The sequence below is a fragment of the Hyla sarda genome, chromosome 1 (genome assembly GCF_029499605.1).
Source record: "Hyla sarda isolate aHylSar1 chromosome 1, aHylSar1.hap1, whole genome shotgun sequence".
Classification (NCBI taxonomy): domain Eukaryota; kingdom Metazoa; phylum Chordata; class Amphibia; order Anura; family Hylidae; genus Hyla; species Hyla sarda.
In genome coordinates, this window is record NC_079189.1 from 458671222 (window position 1) to 458692044 (window position 20823).

Sequence of the window (20823 nt, forward strand, 5' to 3'; positions counted from 1 at the left end):
GGATGGGTGATTGGGGATGGGTGATTGGGGATGGGTGATTGGGGATGGGTGATTGGGGATGGGTGATGGGTGATGGGGGATGGGTGCTGGGTGATGGGTGCTGGGTGATGGGTGCTGGGTGATGGGTGCTGGGTGATTGGTGCTGGGTGATTGGTGCCGGGTGATTGGTGCTGGGTGATTGGTGCTGGGGGATGGGTGCTGGGGGATGGGTGCTGGGGGATGGGTGCTGGGTGATTGGTGCTGGGGGATGGGTGCTGGGGGATGGGTGCTGGGGGATGGGTGCTGGGTGATTGGTGCTGGGTGATTGGTGCTGGGTGATTGGTGCTGGGTGATTGGTGCTGGGTGATTGGTGCTGGGTGATTGGTGTTGGGTGATTGGTGTTGGGTGATGGGTGTTGGGTGATGGGTGCTGGGGGATGGGTGCTGGGGGATGGGTGCTGGGGGATGGGTGCTGGGTGATTGGTGTTGGGTGATTGGTGTTGGGTGATGGGTGCTGGGGGATGGGTGCTGGGTGATGGGTGCTGGGTGATGGGTGCTGGGTGATGGGTGCTGGGTGATTGGTGCTGGGTGATTGGGAATGGGTGATTGGGGATGGGTGATTGGGGATGGGTGATTGGGTGATTGGTGATGGGTTCTGTCATATAGAGGTCAGACCGGGGCATATAGGGGGAGATTTATTAAAACCTTTGCAGAGGAAAATCCTTCTGCAAAACGATCTGATTGGTTGCTATGGGCGATGACTCTTTCTCTGCACAGGTTTTGATGAATCTCCTCTATAATACAGTATATTATAGGACAGCTGTCACACAGCCATGACAGACCTCAGAGAAACTGTTCTTGACTCGATTTTACAAAAACACCAGCTTTTATGGGGGATAGGAATGTTGAGGAGGCCTGGTGGGAGTCCACTGTATCCCTGGGCCGCAGCACATCTGCCCATTAAGTCTGGCAGACGTTTTTTAAATTATGAAAAGTGCCCTTTATTTTACTTGAGCCCCTGCCCTTCAAAATGTCTGTGCACGTCCCTGGCTGGAGGAGTCTGCTACGTGGAGGCTGCACTTCCCTACTTATTGAAAGGATCTTGGGAAGTCCATTTTGGCAATTGGTTTTAACTTATGACTGATCAATTTATATCAACAGTAATATTTTTCTCTAATATAAACCATGAATGTTATAACTGATGTCACTAGAAATGACAGGTCCTCATGCACCTTTGTACATACGAATTGGCAGGGAATAATTAGATTTGTGGTAAGAAATAAAAGAGGCCTGGTTGTGTTTTGAGTTAAGGAGGTTAAAACCTATAGTAAATATTTAAGACTTTTTCTCTTTTAACCTTATAATACATACGTCCAGGGCATCCAACATGTGGGCCGCAGGTCAAATTCAGCCTGCCAAAGGTGGCTCACTTCAATTTTTCCAACGGGGCATTGCTAGCACTGGGTGATCTCTTCCTCAAATGCATGAGCGTCCTCTGAACACAGTGAGGTGGAATGATGGAGCCAGAGCTGTCAGATGCCTGCTCCACCATTCACTTATTACTGTCCCAGCAGCTTACAGGCCAGAAAAGTCTCCATTCATAGTGGGAACCAGGACTAGGTGTGCATGTTTGTTTGTTTGGCCACAATGTGGCATTATTACTACAGAAGCACTTGAGGCACTGTCAATGTATGAAGGGGGGACATTATAACTCTATGGGGGGCACTATTACTATATCGCGCACAGGGGGCATTACAACTTCATGAGAACACGGTGCATTATTTCTATACAGTCACTATTAATGTATGAGGGCATTATAACTGGATGGGAGCACAAGGGGAATTATTCCTGTATCAGAGCACAATGGGACCATTACATGGGGGCACTAGGTGTATTATTAATGAGTCGCAATAATGATGGTACATTATTTGTTAGTGGGGGGCATTATTAGTGAGGAAATTATTACCGTATGGTAAACTAATGAGGGCATCAAACTCAGCAGAGACGGGTCACCGTTGGAAAAACATATCATGGGATCCAACTGTGTGGCATGGAGTCACATGGAGACAAAAAGTGACTTGTGAGTCACTGGATGTATGTGCACTGTAATTACTTATATATGCCTTATATTGGCATTGTATAGTGGTAATTTTGTATATATATATATATATATTTATTAAATTTGAGTAGCCGTATTAGTCCAGTGATGCAGATGCAAATCAAAAAATGTTGCAGTATCTTATAATACCTTTTTTTATTGGATTAACAGAATTTTGTAGAGACAAGCTTTCGGGATTCCTCCCTTTATCAAGTCCAAAGCAAATCTAAGCTCACAAGCAGAAGACACAGGTTACATCTCACAAATATGCAGGGGTTAAGACAATAGATGTGGAGAAGAGAATTCACACTAAGATGGGCCGTAAATTGCCCTGCTATAGGAACTATGTTCGTATAGCAGGACAATTTATGACCCATCTTAGTGTGAATTCTCCACATCTATTGTCTTAACCCCTGCATATTTGTGAGATGTAACCTGTGTCTTCTGCTTGTGAGCTTAGATTTGCTTTGGACTTGATAAAGGGAGGAATCCCGAAAGCTTATCTCTACAAAATTCTGTTAGTCCAATATAAAAGGTATTACAAGATACTGCAACATTTTTTGATTTGCATCCATCTATCTATCATATAATATAGAGAGAAAGCAGGAAAGCAGCACTCCAGAAGAAAAAAGGGCGCATGGGTGCCTACTGTGTCAGGTCCAGGTTGGGGACCCCTCCAAAACACAAAGCAAAATGAACAGTGGCACACCAAGTGACAAAAAAGAAAGGTGATTTATTAAAAAAAAAAGTGTTAGGCAACGTTTCAGCTGGCTCACCCAGCTGAAACGTTGGGTGAGCCAGCTGAAACGTTGCCTAACACGTTTTTTTGAATAAATCACCTTTCTTTTTTGTCACTTGGTGTGCCACTGTTCATTTCGCTTTTTTTTTTAAATAATATATATATATATATACACACACACACACACACACACACACACACATATACATATATATATATATAAAATTATTATTTTTATTATTTATTAAAGCACAACTGTCACCATTTTTGCACCCCCCAGAGCTAAGCCATCATAGTATTGGTGATAATCACTGCAATGCAGCCATACCTGTGGCTGCACGTTTCCATCTTTTATTAGTCAGAAATGTATTTTTTTGCGCGGTCAGCAACAGTCGGATAGGCGTGGCCGAGGGTTTACAATGCCCCAACTCTGCCACGCCTATCCCCTGTATGCAAGCACTGGGACTGCTGTGTGGCACACACTTCCTCAGCGCATGTGCTCCTGATCTGCATGATGTATGCACCAGCTTTACATCACCGACGTGAATCCTCAGAGCAAGCCGGTAACTCACTGGGTGGTATTCCCGTCACTAGAGGCAAAGAGCCCTCTGCTTCCAGCACTGCACAGGCGCACGGGGGTTCTGGAGCGAGTGCTCACAGAGGGTACGAGTGCTTGCTTTTAGGATTCACGCCGGTGATGTAAAGGCAGCTGCATGTCAAGCAGATCAGGGGCACATGTGCTGAGGACCAGTGTGTCACTCACACACCATTCCCAGCGCTCACATACAGGGGATAGGCATGGCGGAGGCGGGGCATTGCAAACCCCCGGCCAAGCCTCTCCGAATGTTGCTGATCACATAATAAACTGATTTTCTGGCTAATAAAAGATGGAAATGCCCAGTCAAAAAAGGTATGACTGCATTACAATTATTATCAATAATACTATGATGTCTTAGGTCTGGGGGGTACAAAAATGGTGACATTTGCACTGTAAATATAAACATACATACATTTCTGATAAAAGGGCCCACTGCAGAAAAAAACTTGGACGCCCCTGACATAATGTTGATATGTGTAGGTAAATTCTACTAAGACTGGTGTTACATAAAATGGGATTATTAAGTAAAATACTTCTGGCTTTAGCCAGTTTCACTACAAGGTTCAAGCCTTCTAATAAATCTGGCTTGTCAAGGGCTCCCTGTTCTCCTCTGTCTGAAATCTATGCCAGCTAAAATTTGGTGTAGATTCCAGTTAACACTTGCAGGTGTAAGTTTAAGCAAAATTGCTGGTGTGAAAGGCCATATCCCTACCTATAAAAGGCTAGGGGATAAGTGTCTGATCTCTAAGGACCGCAGACTCTCTCTGCTGAATTGAGCAGTGGATTCCCACACACTCCATTCATTGTCTATAAGAGTGCCAGCGATACCCGAGCGATGTAAACCCTGAGCGATGTTAAAGTCGCAACATTTTGTGCAGACATTTGAAACTATTTGATTCCAGAACACTGGATACATTCCCCTCTATATGTTTTATATGAAGTGTAACTTATGTCTTTAACTGTTTGAAAATTGTCCCTAGAATAAATATATTGCATTAAATTACAAAATAATGATTTCCAAATGTTATGTGGCTCCTAAAAGAGACGATCAGCCCAAGACAAGACAAGAAACAGTGCAGAAAACAAGTGATGGAAATGTCATCAAAGTAGATTTAAATATCACATGTCTGTGTTTGCCATCGTGATCGCATACTTCTCATATTTTCACCTCATGTCTTCCTGTTTCTTTTCTATTTCCAATGACAGTGTTTAAAGAAGGCCAATGTACAAAGATATTCAGACCAAATAACCGGATCAGATAACGCTGTGTACCCCACTTCTTCTAGTCCAACATGAAGATCTGCACATGAAAAATGTCTGTTTATGGATTTAAGCTCTAGTTTCTAAAAACACCAGAAGCAAAACTCTAATATCCTCTACTAAAAATAAATGAAAGAAGACACTCTACACTCTGCTTGTGAGATCAGGAAGGTGAACATTAGTTGTTCATCTAAACAACATTATAAAGTAATGTGTAAGTAGCTTCTCGGGCTGTGTTACATTATAATACTGTACACAAGAAGCTAATTTGAAAACAACATTGAGATTGCAGTCTCGGGGAGTTTATAGAGTTCCTACACATTATAAACTATCGGTCATCCCCATTAAGCAATGAATTTCCAGTCACTTTATTGTTCACCTAAGTGTACTCCGTGTTTATCTAATATCTGACAGGAATGAGGCACTTTATAAACACTCTTCACAGTTGTCTTCTCTCTTTTAGGTCGGTCAAAGTTGCTTTAAGATGTAGGAAATGGGAACAGGATTTTGGGAAAACCTATAGTGATGAACAATGGACCCATGCTTTTAATTTAAATTCTAAGGTGTCACATAATGCTTTGCACTTGGAAACAGGTAGGGAAATGATGTATAGATGGTATATACCACCATATAGATTGTCGCAAATTGACCCTACCTGCTCTGACAAATGTTGGAGATGTAATGGACAGGTGGGTACCATGTTCCCCATTTGGTGGGAATGTGACCCTATCTTTTTATTTTGGGAAAAAGTCTATGTAATAGTGTGCCAAATAGTGGATTACTCTTTCCCTGGGGACCTGAGGGGGAGCTTCTTCATTTGGGGCTTGCTGAAATTCCACTATCAGATATTACTATAGCAATCCACCTTCTGACAGCCAGGTAGAAAAGCAAGGAAGTACCTGATATTCAAAATGTATTGAATGTAATTGAACCCAATTACATCATGTAACGATCTACTGCTCTAGCTACAAATCAAATACTAAGATTATCTAGATCCTGGAATAAATGGTTAGAATTTAGGTAAAAATGATATAACATCTACATCCTTCCCCCTTTCCTTCCTTTACTTTTTTTTTTTTTTTTAAACACATGCGCACATATATATATATATATATATATATATATATATATATATATATATGTGTGTGTGTATGTATTTGAGAAAACTCCCAAAAACTCGTTATGTTACTCAAACCTATGTTGAAGCTAATGTGATTATATTATTGTATCGTCTTTGGTATAAAATAAAAACAATAAGTTTAAAAAAAAAAAATTTAAAGTTGCTTTAAAATGAAGTAAACCCTTTCCAAAAGGCCACTTGCTTGAGAAAACAAGATTCCCTAACAGATTTTCAGTTCCACCATTTATTATGTAAATGATTAACTTCTTTAAGAAGACATTACCCTAGAAGGGTCATTTGAGGTGGACATCTTAGAGAGGTTTCACTCAGTCCATATAATACCTTCTTTTGAGAAAGTAAGGTAAAGAAAAAACTAATTTCCCCCATGATGACCAAGTCTATAGACACAAGGAAGGCAAAAAAGAAAGGTGTACTCAGTTTTAGGAGTCGATACCAGCAGGTTACCATAAGTGACCATGTAGACAGATTCCATTTAATGTCCCTGTTTTTAAACTGATATGAACTAAAGAAGTGTTCTCACCACAGACATTTATGGCCATAAATGTCTAACAAATTTGGATTCCTCATCTAAGAATTGTACCTATCTGGAACAATGGGGAACACCCATCCGATCTGACCGGCCACCAAACTCAGACTGGAGAGGACGTGTGCATGTGGTTCTCTCCTGCCAATTTAGCAGAAGGTATTGTAGGTGGGACAAGCATGGCATTGTGCGTGTACCATGTATTTTCTTTTAATAGATCTACAACGTAGATGTCTGTTCCTCTTGGAATGTATACATTGAGTTTTCTCCACTGGTTAACAATTATTTTATCATTGATCATTACCGTATTTTTCGTCCTATAGGACGCACCGGTATATAAGACGCACTATTTTAAAGGTCCAAAATCTAGAAAAAAAAGATTCTGAACCCAACAGTGATCTTCAACCTGCGGACCTCCAGATGTTGCAAAACTACAACTCCCAGCATGCCCGGACAGCCAACGGCTGTCCGGGCATGCTGGGAGTTGTAGTTTTGCAACATCTGGAGGTCCGCCGGTTGAAGACCACTGGATAGGAGGTAATACTCACGTGTCCCCGCCGCTCCGGACCCGTCACCGCTGCCCTGGATGTCGCTCCATCGCTGTCACCGCGTCTCCATGGTGTCCCCGATGCTACGGACATCTTCTTCCCCGGGATCCACGCTCTCCGTCGCCGTCATCACGTTGCTACGCACGCCGCTCCTATTGGATGACAGGACGGCGTGCGCGACGACGTCGAAGGAGAGTGCCGGCCATGCAGGGGATCCCGGCATGGAGCAGACACCGAGGAGGCAGGTAAGATCCCTTCCAGTGTCCTGTAAGCTGTTCGGGACGCCGCGATTTCACCGCGGCGGTCCCGAGCAGCCCGACTGAGCAGCCGGGTTAGTGTTATTTTCGCTTCAGACGCGGCGGTCAGCTTTCATCGCCGCGTCTCAAGGGTTAATACAGGGCATCACCGCGATCGGTGATGTCCTGTATTAGCCGCGGGTCCCGGCCATTGATGGCCGCAGGTATTCGCCGTATAAGATGCACCAACTTTTCCCCCCCAGTTTTGGGGAAGAAAAAGTGCGTCTTATACGGCGAAAAATACGGTATCTACATTCACACTGAATCCTTATCATTTCAAATTCTCTGAATCCTAGTATTTGATTTGAGGCAGCCTGAGGTTATGCCAACACTCAAACTACCTGGACAGTTTAGCTTTGCTATATGCTAGCAGGTATATGCACATGATTTACAATAGATTCTGCTGAGCACATCACCTACTTTCCCACAAAGTACTCTGCTGCCAACTCAGGAGTATGCTGCACAGATACGTTTCAGACCTAAACACTTCCCATATGTCTCATGTTAAAACAACCATCTCCTTTTCATCTAGGGCATGAGGAATGTCTGTAAGAAATTAACAGTAACCAGGCCCTAAGCGGAGGCTGCATACGGCCACTAATAGACATCATTAACTACTTGATTTGTAAAGTCACAAAGGACTCCAGTTTCTTCATTCTGGTTAACCTCGGTGGGGTATAGACATACACTTCAAAGCCATGTGCTACTCAGCCTGAATATGAATACATATTGAGAATATCATAAAAAAGAAATTGACAGCACTTCTGATATCTTATCTGATTCTAAAAAAAATTTATACAGAACTTATTTGGTTAATTTCCTTCTATTTTTATGCATGGTTTAAACACAAAATGAAAAATTCACACCAGTCGAATTTACAATTGAGCTGCCAATAAAACATAGTAGAACCACAAAAAAATAAATCAGCTCTGGTTCTCTATTCCCGGATAACCCCTTTAAAGGGTTCATCACAAAATTATAATATATTACCTACCCAAAGTATAAGTAATAGGTATTTGATAAGAAGAATGGGGCTCCCTTGGCCCCTGGGTGAATGGAAGGCCAATGCGCACGCATACAGGCTGCTCCTTTCATTTGCTATGACTCTGCTGAAAATAACAGAGAACAGCAATCACTATTTTCATAAGGCCTACAGTGAGTGAATAGAATAACCATCAAGTATGAACACTGCTGCTCCATGTACTCGGGGGATAAGTGACCCCATGGTTGTGATTGGTGGGGGTCAAAGCAGTAGGACCCCTATTGATCACATACAAATGACCTTTCTCCTGTAAAGTTAGGCTGCTTTTACACTATAGAATTCTCAGTTTTAAATATTCGTTAAAGACCTGTTAACAAAACCATTAAAAATGGCCGCTACAAAATCCCATTCTAGTCTATGGGATTTTTACATTACCCGTTTTAACCCGTCATAGCCCGTTATTAATAACGGATGTTATTTTGTGACGGGAAAAATAGTGCATGTCCTCAGAGCCCCGCTTGCCATCACAGTGCACAGAGCCCCGCTTGCCATCACAGTGCACAGAGCCCCGCTTGCCATCACAGTGCACAGAGCCCCGCTTGCCATCACAGTGCACAGAGCCCCGCTTGCCATCACAGTGCACAGAGCCCCGCTTGCCATCACAATGCACAGAGCCCCGCTTGCCATCACAGTGCACAGAGCCCCGCTTGCCATCACAGTGCACAGAGCCCCGCTTGCCATCACAGTGCACAGAGCCCCGCTTGCCATCACAGTGCACAGAGCCCCGCTTGCCATCACAGTGCACAGAGCCCCGCTTGCCATCACAGTGCACAGAGCCCCGCTTGCCATCACAGTGCACAGAGCCCCGCTTGCCATCACAGTGGACAGAGCCCCGCTTGCCCACAGAGCCCTGCTTGCCCACAGTGCACAGAGCCCTGCTTGCTCACAGTGCACAGAGCCCTGCTTGCCCTCACTGCACAGAGCCCTGCTTGCCCTCACTGCACAGAGCCCTGCTTGCCCTCACTGCACAGAGCCCTGCTTGCCCTCACTGCACAGAGCCCTGCTTGCCAGCACTGCACAGAGCCCTGCTTGCCAGCACTGCACAGAGCCCTGCTTGCCCTCACTGCACAGAGCCCTGCTTGCCCTCACTGCACAGAGCCCTGCTTGCCCTCACTGCACAGAGCCCTGCTTGCCCTCACTGCACAGAGCCCTGCTTGCCCTCACTGCACAGAGCCCTGCTTGCCCATCCACACTTCCTGTATTTGGACTCCTCACACAGACACACAAGCAATAGCTGCAGGGACAACAATATACACATGTTTTAACCAATGTATATTACAAATATACATATATTGGTTTATCTTCAATATATGAGAAGTTTTTGTTGATGACAGGTACACTTTAATAGAGAGGTACCTTTTATTTATGACTGTCATCTCCTGGTAAAAGGTGGAAATCGCTTACCAAGAGTGTCTTTCACTCTGGAGGACCAACCCTGTCCTGCATTGCACAAAAAAACCCTCATATGAATGGACACAGTGTAATTCTGAATTTGCCCTGTGGTGCGAATACAGCTGAACACTGGGGGATCTGGCAGAGCAGCAATCACAATTCTGCTAGTTGTTACTAGAAATGGCTGATAAGCTTCATGACAGTAACATTTCTAACAGCTTAGCTATTATAATGAAATGTTCTTTGCTGCATTCTGGGGCTATTAGCTGTGAACATATCGGTGGCGTATAGCCTCTATTGTGATCCAATTGAGGGAAGACATTTTCAATGGAATAAATATCTCTCTATTACAATGAAAATATAATAATGAGCTTCATTCATGTTGTAGTCTTGTTGTGGACACAAACATCCACATTGTATTTAGCCAGCAAGAACTAATGAATTTGCCCACACTGCTGAAAGATAGGGATAGAAATGAGTTCATAAACCGAAATTCAGCATAACTGAGTTCTGATGTGTAAATCTGAGGGTGTATGGTGACACCATTCATTGTGAAATCATAATCTAAGGTAGAATCAGTACATTGATATATTCAGCTCTGTACCTGTCATCTTCAGTCATCCATTTCCTTTGTGCCCACTCAACACACTAGTCTGTAAGCCTGAAGATAGACATATGTTCATCCCAAAAGGCAGCGTTGTTCAAGAAGTAGACAATTGTCCCCATCTTAAAGGGTAACGCTCATTAAAATTAAATTTTTGCTATTGCACTCCTTATGGTAAATAAAAAATATTTCTAATATACTTTGTTTTAAAAAAATAAAGTTTTCTATGTTTTATTTGTGCTTAAAAAAGCTCAAGAGCACATTTTCCCCCCATCTCATACACAGACTTAGGACCGAAGCCCAAACACAGGAAGTGCAGCCTGGAGTGCTGAGGGGTCCGGTTGTAAAAGCGCATACGGCGCAAAAATGAGCCGACCGGACCGAACGTTTCACTCCGGTCGGCTCATTGAAATGAATGACATACGGGAGCGCATACGGTCACATACGGGAGCGCGAGCTTTTAGCTCCCCCCTGCCGTATGCGCTCCCGTATGGGACAAAACGTAGTGTGAACCCAGCCTAAGATGGGGGAAAATGTGCTCCTGAGCTTTTTTTAAGCACAAATAAAACATAGAAAACTTCATTTTTTTAACCAAAGTATATTAGAAATATTTTTTATTTACCATAAAGGTGCCCATTTAAGGAGCAAAATAATTTTTCAACTCCAAATCTGGTGTTCAGAATAAATCCCTGGATCAGCGACCCTGCTCCAGAATCTTGTGACTATAACCTCAAGAAATGTATCCAGGACCCTTGCACTCTTGTAGCGTGTTTACAATGAGAATTGGTTGAAAATTCTATAGTCTCCCTGATTTTACAGTAGAGAACCCCCTGTGTTTATGTAGAAATCTTCTTCCCTCAAGACATAGAAGACATTGCTTTCGTTACAGCCCTGGTTATGTATAGATCATGGGGAAAAAACTCTGTATTTATACATAGTTATTAGATCTCCCCTCAGATGTCTTTTGTCTAAACTACATAACCCTAATTTTGATCATCTTCCTGGATACTGTAATCGATCTATTCCTTATACAGGAAAAGGGGTAATTCGCCTGTTACAGTCAAAAGTTTCTCCTTTATGAGGAAGAAGGGAGAGGATGAGCTCCATAGGGTTATTTAGTAGTATTTATAAAACAAATTCTGTATTGCATTATATAGTGAACTTTTTGTTATACTCTGAATGATACATATCTATTGGTGTTCTCTTTACAACAGGTGTTAATGTGCTGGAACTGAATATAACAGGCTACAAAAAAAGCTTTAGATGTTTTATTTTTTATCTAGCAGTAAAAACTAATAACAATGGGCTATTTACGTTGTTCTCTTCATCCACACATCCATATGACCCTGACATATGAACAATAGGAACAAAGTATTCCCCATTATACATAAAATAGCAGCATATACACATCCATAGCAGACAACAGATTCTGGACTCAAGCATCCAAATAACCAATTGAGTACATTACAGCAAGAAGTTATGACGGGAAAAAACTGAAGGATTAGTAAACCACTTATTTCTTACATTAAGACCTCAAGTGCATTCTATGGCATATACTTCACCCCACCCTGCCATCATTATCATGCTCTAATGGGGTGTAAACACAATGGAATACAAGGTGCAAATCCGAGAACAAGTTATCACAAGACACGTTCTTAGGATATAGAAATACAAGTGTGATCAAATAAGAAGAATAGCAATGAAACCAAGAATGAAGTACATACCACTATTCCCTCCCTGGGTTCCTTCTTGTAGGCATCTCCTGGATATTGCGTTGGTGTAATGCTGCCCTCAGCTCTGCTCTCAGTAATGCCAGGAGAGATAGAATAGAATGGAGGACTGGGGCTCGGTGGGAGGCCAGAATCCGGACTATCCAATAAACCTTCCCGATTCTTGTCCTTCAAACTGTCTTCCATCCCTTGTAAATTCAGATGTCCTACCATGTCTGGCACAGCCTCGGTCTACTCCCAGGAAATCCCAGGCCAATTTCTGTTTATTTCTTCCACACGTTGGATTTACAGATCAGACGGAATTTGGGGATCTTCCCACTGTGCATATGTAGACCACCCTTATAACAGGCCCTAGGTTAAGAATAAATTAAATATTAAAAACTGAGATATTATACCAATCCACACTGTTGTTTATATACATTTGTCAGATCTAGATGAGCCCCGCACCCTCTATGGGCGTAATGTAACACTGTTGATCTACTTTTTTGTTATCTATTCTGCTCCCACCATGAAGGAAACGCTGATTCCCTGATATGACATTGAGGGAAGAGTTCAAAGTCATAGAAATACCCCTATTTGAAGTCTTCTATCCCATAGCAGTGTGACATTGGATGACAGTTCTGAAGGGCTATGGAGGAACCTGTGCTTTCAGATTTGATTTACTTTATCTGTAGAACAAATATACAGATACTTCTTGCCAAATATCTTTGTTCTGGTTCCTGGTATTCATAGAATCCTGGTATTTCTACCAGCGCCAGAATCCCTACAGAGTCTGACATTGAGGGGGAAACTCAAAGCTCAAAAGAACAATTTATACATTGTCCAACTCTACGGCATAGTAAGTCATCCGCAGTTACAGCTCAGCTTTACTCAAACATCACACTTTGTGACGAGTGCTTCAATCTCTTCTATAGGTTGTGTATTCATTCCAAAGTTAGCCAGTTATGCTCTTGACCAAATACACTTGTGCCTGAGTTCAAAAATTTTTTAGGTTGATTGGTTGATATGGAACTACCATTTAGTCATGAAGTTTACCCAGACTTCAAAGAAACACATAGGCCCTTACTTATTAATCTCCTTGAAACTTAGACTCAGTTACAGCTCAGTTTTCATTTGATCAGAGTTTGTTAAAGGGGTTTTACCAAAGGTCATCAGTTTATCAGCAAGGTGCTGGCACTTGGCACCCACGGTAATCAGCTGTTCAGTGCCCACAGAGCATGGGACTGAAAGCAGTTAGCTCACTACTCCATGTAGTGGTGGCACAGTGTCATTGCAGGAGCGGTGCCCCTATTACAGTATAGAAGTACCTTATGGGAGGAAGCAAGAAAGTAGGCAAGTCAAAAGATCCGAGATACTTTGAAAAGGGCCCAATTATGATGGCCAGATGACTGGGTCAAATAATTTCCAAAATAAAAGATCTTGTGGGGCGGTATGCAGTGGTGCCGCATATCAGTTAGCGAGTGGCCAAGTGGGCAGGTCAAGCACAGACATCTCATCTAAAAAGCAGGTAGAAGTGATAAGCAGTGGGGGAACGGAAAGTGCTGGAAGGGGAGTTGCGGGTGGGGACTAAGGTAGTTTTTTTTTTTTTACACCAGCCTTGGTAAACGTATAAAGCATTTTGTAATATTGGGATACCCCTTTAAAGGATCTGTCGGATATGTCCATGCCTTTAAAGGGGTACTCCGGTGGAATTATTATTTTTTTAAATCAAAGAGTTAAACAGATTCTTAATTACTTCTATTTAAAAAATCTTAATACTTCCAGTACTTATCAGCTGCTGTATGCTCCAGAGGAAGTTGTATAGTTCTTTAAAGGGGTTATCCAGGAAAAAACTTAGAGATAGATAGATAGATATATTTATATCAACTGGCTCCAGAAAGTTAAACAGATTTGTAAATTACTTCTATTAAAAAATCTTAATCCTTTCAGTACTTATGAGCTTCTGAAGTTAAGGTTGTTCTTTTCTGTCTAATTCCTCTCTGATGAAATGTGTCTCAGGAAACGCCCAGTTTAGAAGCAAATCCCCATAGCAAACCTCTTCTAAACTGGGCGTTTCCCGAGACAGGTGTCATCAGAGAGCACTTAGACAGAAAAGAACAACCTTAACTTCAGAAGCTCATAAGTACTGAAAGGATTAAGATTTTTTTAATAGAAGTAATTTACAAATCTGTTTAACTTTCTGGAGCCAGTTGATATATATAAAGTTTTTTTTTCCTGGAATGCCCCTTTAATGTCTGACACCTCTGTCCATGTCAGGAACTGTCCAGAGCAGGAGCAAATCCTCATAGCAAACCTATCTTACTCTGGACAGTTCCTGACATGGACAGAGGTGTCACCAGAGAGCACTGTACTGATACAAAAAATAACCTTACAACTTCCTCTGTAGTATTCAGCAGCTGATAAGTACTGGAAGGATTGTGATTTTTATATAGAAGAAATTTACAAATCTGTTTAACTTTCTGACACCAGTTGATTAGAATCCCCCCCCCCCCCACTGAAGTACCCCTTTAATGAGTCAGACCTGTTTTGGTGGCACAAGGGGGGCTTACACAATATTAGGCGGCTGGTTTTAATGCTATGGCTCACTGGTATAAAAAAAAAAATTAAAAAAATCAGCGTCTGTATTGGGACATGACCCTCAAACGAAATATACCAGAATGGTTGCATAACTTACATTACAATAAGGGGACAAGTTACATAATTCTGAAAGTCATTGTTGATCCTTTCATTATTAGCATTAGAGATGAGTGAACTTACAGTAAATTCGATTCGTCACGAACATCTCGGCTCGGCAGTTGATGACTTTTCCTGCATAAATTAGTTCAGCTTTCCGGTGCTCCGGTGGGCTGGAAAAGGTGGATACAGTCCTAGGAAAGAGTCTCCAGCCCACCGGAGCACCTGACAGCTGAACTAATTTATGCAGGAAAAGTCATCAACTGCCGAGCTGAGAAGTTCGTGACGAATCGAATTTACTGTAAGTTCGCTCATCTCTAATTAGGATCAAAACATATTTTAGAAAGGAGACATCACAATTTACAACAACTAGGAGCTGAAGTAAGGAAGATGTTTACTATGCTGTAAATTATGCAGTTTTGATCCATCTGACACATTTGTCAAATATACAGTATGATATTTCTGTCCCCTGTGTGATCCAGGTGAAGCTACTGTACCATGCCAGTAAGAGGTTAACTCGGTAGAATATATCTAGGACTAGTAACCTGAGCTGGTGCAATGTTAGGGAAGCAGTGTACTGTAAACATAGGTAGACCAAATGGGAATTCCAGCTCGGGATCAATGCCCCCATTCTACTCTTTTACACAAACTGCCTCTACAGTACATCAATTCAAACCATATGAAAAAGAATATCATTGTATCCATTACTTAACTCATTCTCTCCCAGAACCACTTGTTTTACAGATGGAAAATAGGGGTAAAGGCTAAAGCGCCCATGCACAGTATATAGTCACCGCAAGGGAACCATTTATACCAAAACAACCAACGCAGGGGTGCAGTTTAGGACAGTGGACAGAGTGACATTTTACAGGGGCGATACCCCAGGGTGATAACAAATGTTAGAATTATCAGAGAGGGGCTCTAAAAAGTGTATATATATTATATATATATATATATATATATATATATATATATATATATATATACACACACACACACACACACACACACACACACACACACACACACACACACCTCTGCATAGAGCAGGTCTCTCTCTATATAAAGCAGTGTTTCCCAACCAGGGTGCCTCCAGCTGTTGTAAAACAACAACTCCCAGCATGCCCTGACAGCCTTTCATGCTGGGAGTTGTTGTTTTGCAACAGCTGGAGGCACCCTGGTTGGGAAACACTGCTTTACATATATATACATACACACACACACACACACACACACACACACACACACCTCTGCATAAAGACAGTATACGAAAGTCACCGCAAGGGAAGCATTTAAACCAAAACAACCAACGCAGGGGTGCAGTTTAGGACAGTAGGGACATTTTACAGGGGCGATACCTATCCCAGGGTGATAACAAATGAGTTAGAATTATCAGAGAGGGTCTCTAAAAAGTATATATATATATATATATATATATATATATATATATATATATCTATATCTATATCTTATAAACATATAGACACATATATATATATACACACACACACACACCTCTGCATAAAGCAGGTCTCTCTCTCTATATAAAGCAGTGTTTCCCAACCAGGGTGCCTCCAGCTGTTGTAAAACTACAACTCCCAGCATGCCCGGACAGCCAAAGGCTGTCCGGGCATGCTGGAAGTTGTAGTTTTGCAACAGCTTGAGGCACTCTGGTTGGAAAACACTGCTTTACATATATATATATATATATATATATATATATATATATATACATACACATACACACCTCTGCATAAAGACAGACAGCTGTAAACCCTGTTTGTGACATGTCTGGCAATATCCTGTGAAGAAACATATACATCATATTAATTTAACCATCTCCCTGCCGCACCACATATAGTGCAGGAATAAGCTTTAGAATAAACTTGAATATTAATAAGTGTAACAATATAGATCTATTTACAAATCTAAGCTTGTCATTGCTGGCAGGTCATCATTTATGGCCATGTACAGAGTTACAGGGCGATTTTACATAGGACTGCAGGAAAACTTTCCTCACAAATCATAAACAATGCCCAGTTAGGCAGCACTCAGCTCTGCTATACCAGTATAGGGTATTATACTACAGAAAGCTTTGTGCGGAGAAGGAAAGCGGGAAAGATATGCAGAGCCTGGCACACACAGCAGGGCACTGACAGCTGGCACTTACTAGGCTGCAGCTTCTCCCCGCATTGAGGTGGTGGATCCTTCCAGGGGGACCGTGCAGGCTGCTAGAAGCAGAGGGCTGGAGGCGAGTGCTCCCTGGAGCTGCAGCTCAGAGATCTGGAGGGAATCCAACCCATCCACTCCAGGGCTGCCCCACTGTGGGAGGGGAGAGGTGGAGGCAGCACAGCTGATCTGCAAATGTCAAAGTACTGGGCTGCAGCAGCCCGTCTCCTGCTACTACCTACAGAACAGTCCGCAGTAGTGTCCTGACTACTGGCACAACATGGCTGACCAGTGTCAGTGACTGAACTCTGGGGTGTAAACTAGTTGTGTCTGGAATGTAGCGTACCTGGAAAGTCCATGATATGTCATGACAGACGATTTTCTGTCTAGGTTCTGTTTTTCCAAGTAAGGGTATGTTCACATCTATACCACACACATACGTTTGAGATATACCACAAACGGGAGTACCAAACCGAGAACAATTCGCATACTTTTTGTGCTATACCTTGGCACACATTTTAAACATATACTATATAGCAATAACATATATACAATATAGCAAGAAAATAAAAACTTCTACCACACTATATGTCACTACTAGAGATGAGCAAACTTACAGTAAATTCGATTCGTCACAAACTTCTCGGCTCGGCAGTTGATGACTTTTCCTGCGTAAATTAGTTCAGCCTTCAGGTGCTCCGGTGGGCTTGAAAAGGTGAATACATTCCTAGGAAAGAGTCTCCTAGGACTGTATCCACCTTTTACAGCCCATGAGAGCACCGGAAAGCTGAACTAATTTATGCAGGAAAAGTCATCAACTGCCGAACCGAGAAGTTCGTGACGAATCGAATTTACTGTAAGTTCGCTCATCTCTAGTCACTACCATACTTCTGTGAGGAAAATAAGTATACCACAACATATCACTGATATACTTCTATGGGGGAAAACATATACCACACTATACATCACTAATATATTTCTATGGGGGGAAAACATATACCACACTATACATCACTAATATATTTCTATGGGGGGAAAACATATACCACACTATACATCACTAATATATTTCTATGGGGGAAAACATATACCACACTATACATCACTAATATATTTCTATGGGGGGAAAACATATACCACACTATACATCACTAATATATTTCTATGGGGGAAAAACATATACCACACTATACATCACTAATATATTTCTATGGGGGGGAAAACATATACCACACTATACATCACTAATATATTTCTATGGGGGAAAAACATATACCACACTATATATCACTAATATATTTCTATGGGGGAAAACATATACCACACTATACATCACTAATATATTTCTATGGGGGAAAACATATACCACACTATACATCACTAATATATTTCTATGGGGGGGAAAATATATACCACACTATACATCACTAATATATTTCTATGGGGGGGAAAACATATACCACACTATACATCACTAATATATTTCTATGGGGGAAAAACATATACCACACTATACATCACTAATATATTTCTATGGGGGGGAAAACATATACCACACTATACATCACTAATATATTTCTATGGGGGAAAAACATATACCACACTATACATCACTAATATATTTCTATGGGGGAAAAACATATACCACACTATACATCACTAATATATTTCTATGGGGGGAAAAACATATACCACACTATACATCACTAATATATTTCTATGGGGGGAAAACATATACCACACTATACATCACTAATATATTTCTATGGGGGAAAAACATATACCACACTATACATCACTAATATATTTCTATGGGGGGGAAAACATATACCACACTATACATCACTAATATATTTCTATGGGGGGGGAAAACATATACCACACTATACATCACTAATATATTTCTATGGGGGAAAACATATACCACACTATACATCACTAATATATTTCTATGGGGGAAAACATATACCACACTATACATCACCAATATATTTCTATGGGGGAAAAACATATACCACACTATACATCACTAATATATTTCTATGGGGGAAAAACATATACCACACTATACATCACTAATATATTTCTATGGGGGAAAACATATACCACACTATACATCACTAATATATTTCTATGGGGGGAAAACATATACCACACTATACATCACTAATATATTTCTATGGGGGGAAAACATATACCACACTATACATCACTAATATATTTCTATGGGGGAAAAACATATACCACACTATACATCACTAATATATTTCTATGAGGGGAAAAACATATACCACACTATACATCACTAATATATTTCTATGGGGGAAAAACATATACCACACTATACATCACTAATATATTTCTATGGGGGAAAACATATACCACACTATACATCACTAATATATTTCTATGGGGGGGAAAACATATACCACACTATACATCACTAATATATTTCTATGGGGGGGGGAAAATATATACCACACTATACATCACTAATATATTTCTATGGGAGGAAAACATATACCACACTATACATCACTAATATATTTCTATGGGGGAAAACATATACCACACTATACATCACTAATATATTTCTATGGGGGGAAAACATATACCACACTATACATCACTAATATATTTCTATGGGGGAAAAACATATACCACACTATACATCACTAATATATTTCTATGGGGGGAAAAACATATACCACACTATACATCACTAATATATTTCTATGGGGGGAAAACATATTCCACACTATACATCACTAATATATTTCTATGGGGGGAAAACATATACCACACTATACATCACTAATATATTTCTATGGGGGAAAAACATATACCACACTATACATCACTAATATATTTCTATGGGGGGAAAACATATACCACACTATACATCACTAATATATTTCTATGGGGGGGAAACATATACCACACTATACATCACTAATATATTTCTATGGGGGAAAACATATACCACACTATACATCACTAATATATTTCTATGGGGGAAAACATATACCACACTATACATCACTAATATATTTCTATGGGGGAAAACATATACCACACTATACATCACTAATATATTTCTATGGGGGGAAAACATATACCACACTATACATCACTAATATATTTCTATGGGGGAAAACATATACCACACTATACATCACTAATATATTTCTATGGGGGGAAAAACATATACCACACTATACATCACTAATATATTTCTATGGGGGGAAAACATATACCACACTATACATCACTAATATATTTCTATGGGGGAAAACATATACCACACTATACATCACTAATATATTTCTATGGGGGAAAACATATACCACACTATACATCACTAATATATTTCTATGGGGGGGGGGGGAAAATATATACCACACTATACATCACTAATATATTTCTATGGGGGGAAAACATATACCACACTATACATCACTAATATATTTCTATGGGGGGAAAACATATACCACACTATACATCACTAATATATTTCTATGGGGGGGAAAATATATACCACACTATACATCACTAATATATTTCTATGGTGGGAAAACATATACCACACTATACATCACTAATATATTTCTATGGGGGGAAAACATATACAGTGATCCCTCAACTTACAATGGCCTCAACTTACAATAGTTTCAACTTACAATGGTCTTTTCTGGACCATTGTAAACCAGACTCCACATACAATGCCTTGGACAGTCCAGATCTGTGAAACGTGTCAATGGCTGGAATAATTGACCAATTAGAATTGTCATTTTACTGGTAAAATACCTGTATTACTGAAGTGTATGCACTCTCTGGATGTCTGGTAGCGCCTCTCTACAGTACAGGGAGGTACTACATGTTCTGTACTACTCTTTAAAGGAGTACTCTAGTGCAACGAAGCGTCACATGGCGCTCAGCCTATCGCTGACCGCCGCGATGTTCCTCGGACGGCGATAGGCTGAGTGCCATGTGACGCTTCGTTACACATAAAAGTATGACGAAGATGGACCG

General features: G+C 41.0%; 1 protein-coding gene across 4 annotated transcripts in view; it reads right to left on the reverse strand.

Annotated features, from left to right (window-relative positions):
• RFLNA (refilin A) overlaps positions 1 to 20823 on the reverse strand; it is a 104976-nt gene that overhangs the window by 28995 nt on the left and 55158 nt on the right. For 3 of the 4 annotated variants that reach the window (XM_056534174.1, XM_056534183.1, XM_056534193.1), the window contains one exon: positions 11944 to 12300. In XM_056534174.1, the coding sequence (XP_056390149.1) occupies positions 11944 to 12162 (219 nt within the window). In that variant the 5' untranslated portion in view covers positions 12163 to 12300. Of the gene's footprint in view, positions 1 to 11943; positions 12301 to 16792; positions 17003 to 20823 lie in introns of those variants that run through there. The other variant, XM_056534164.1, reaches the window with a different exon arrangement.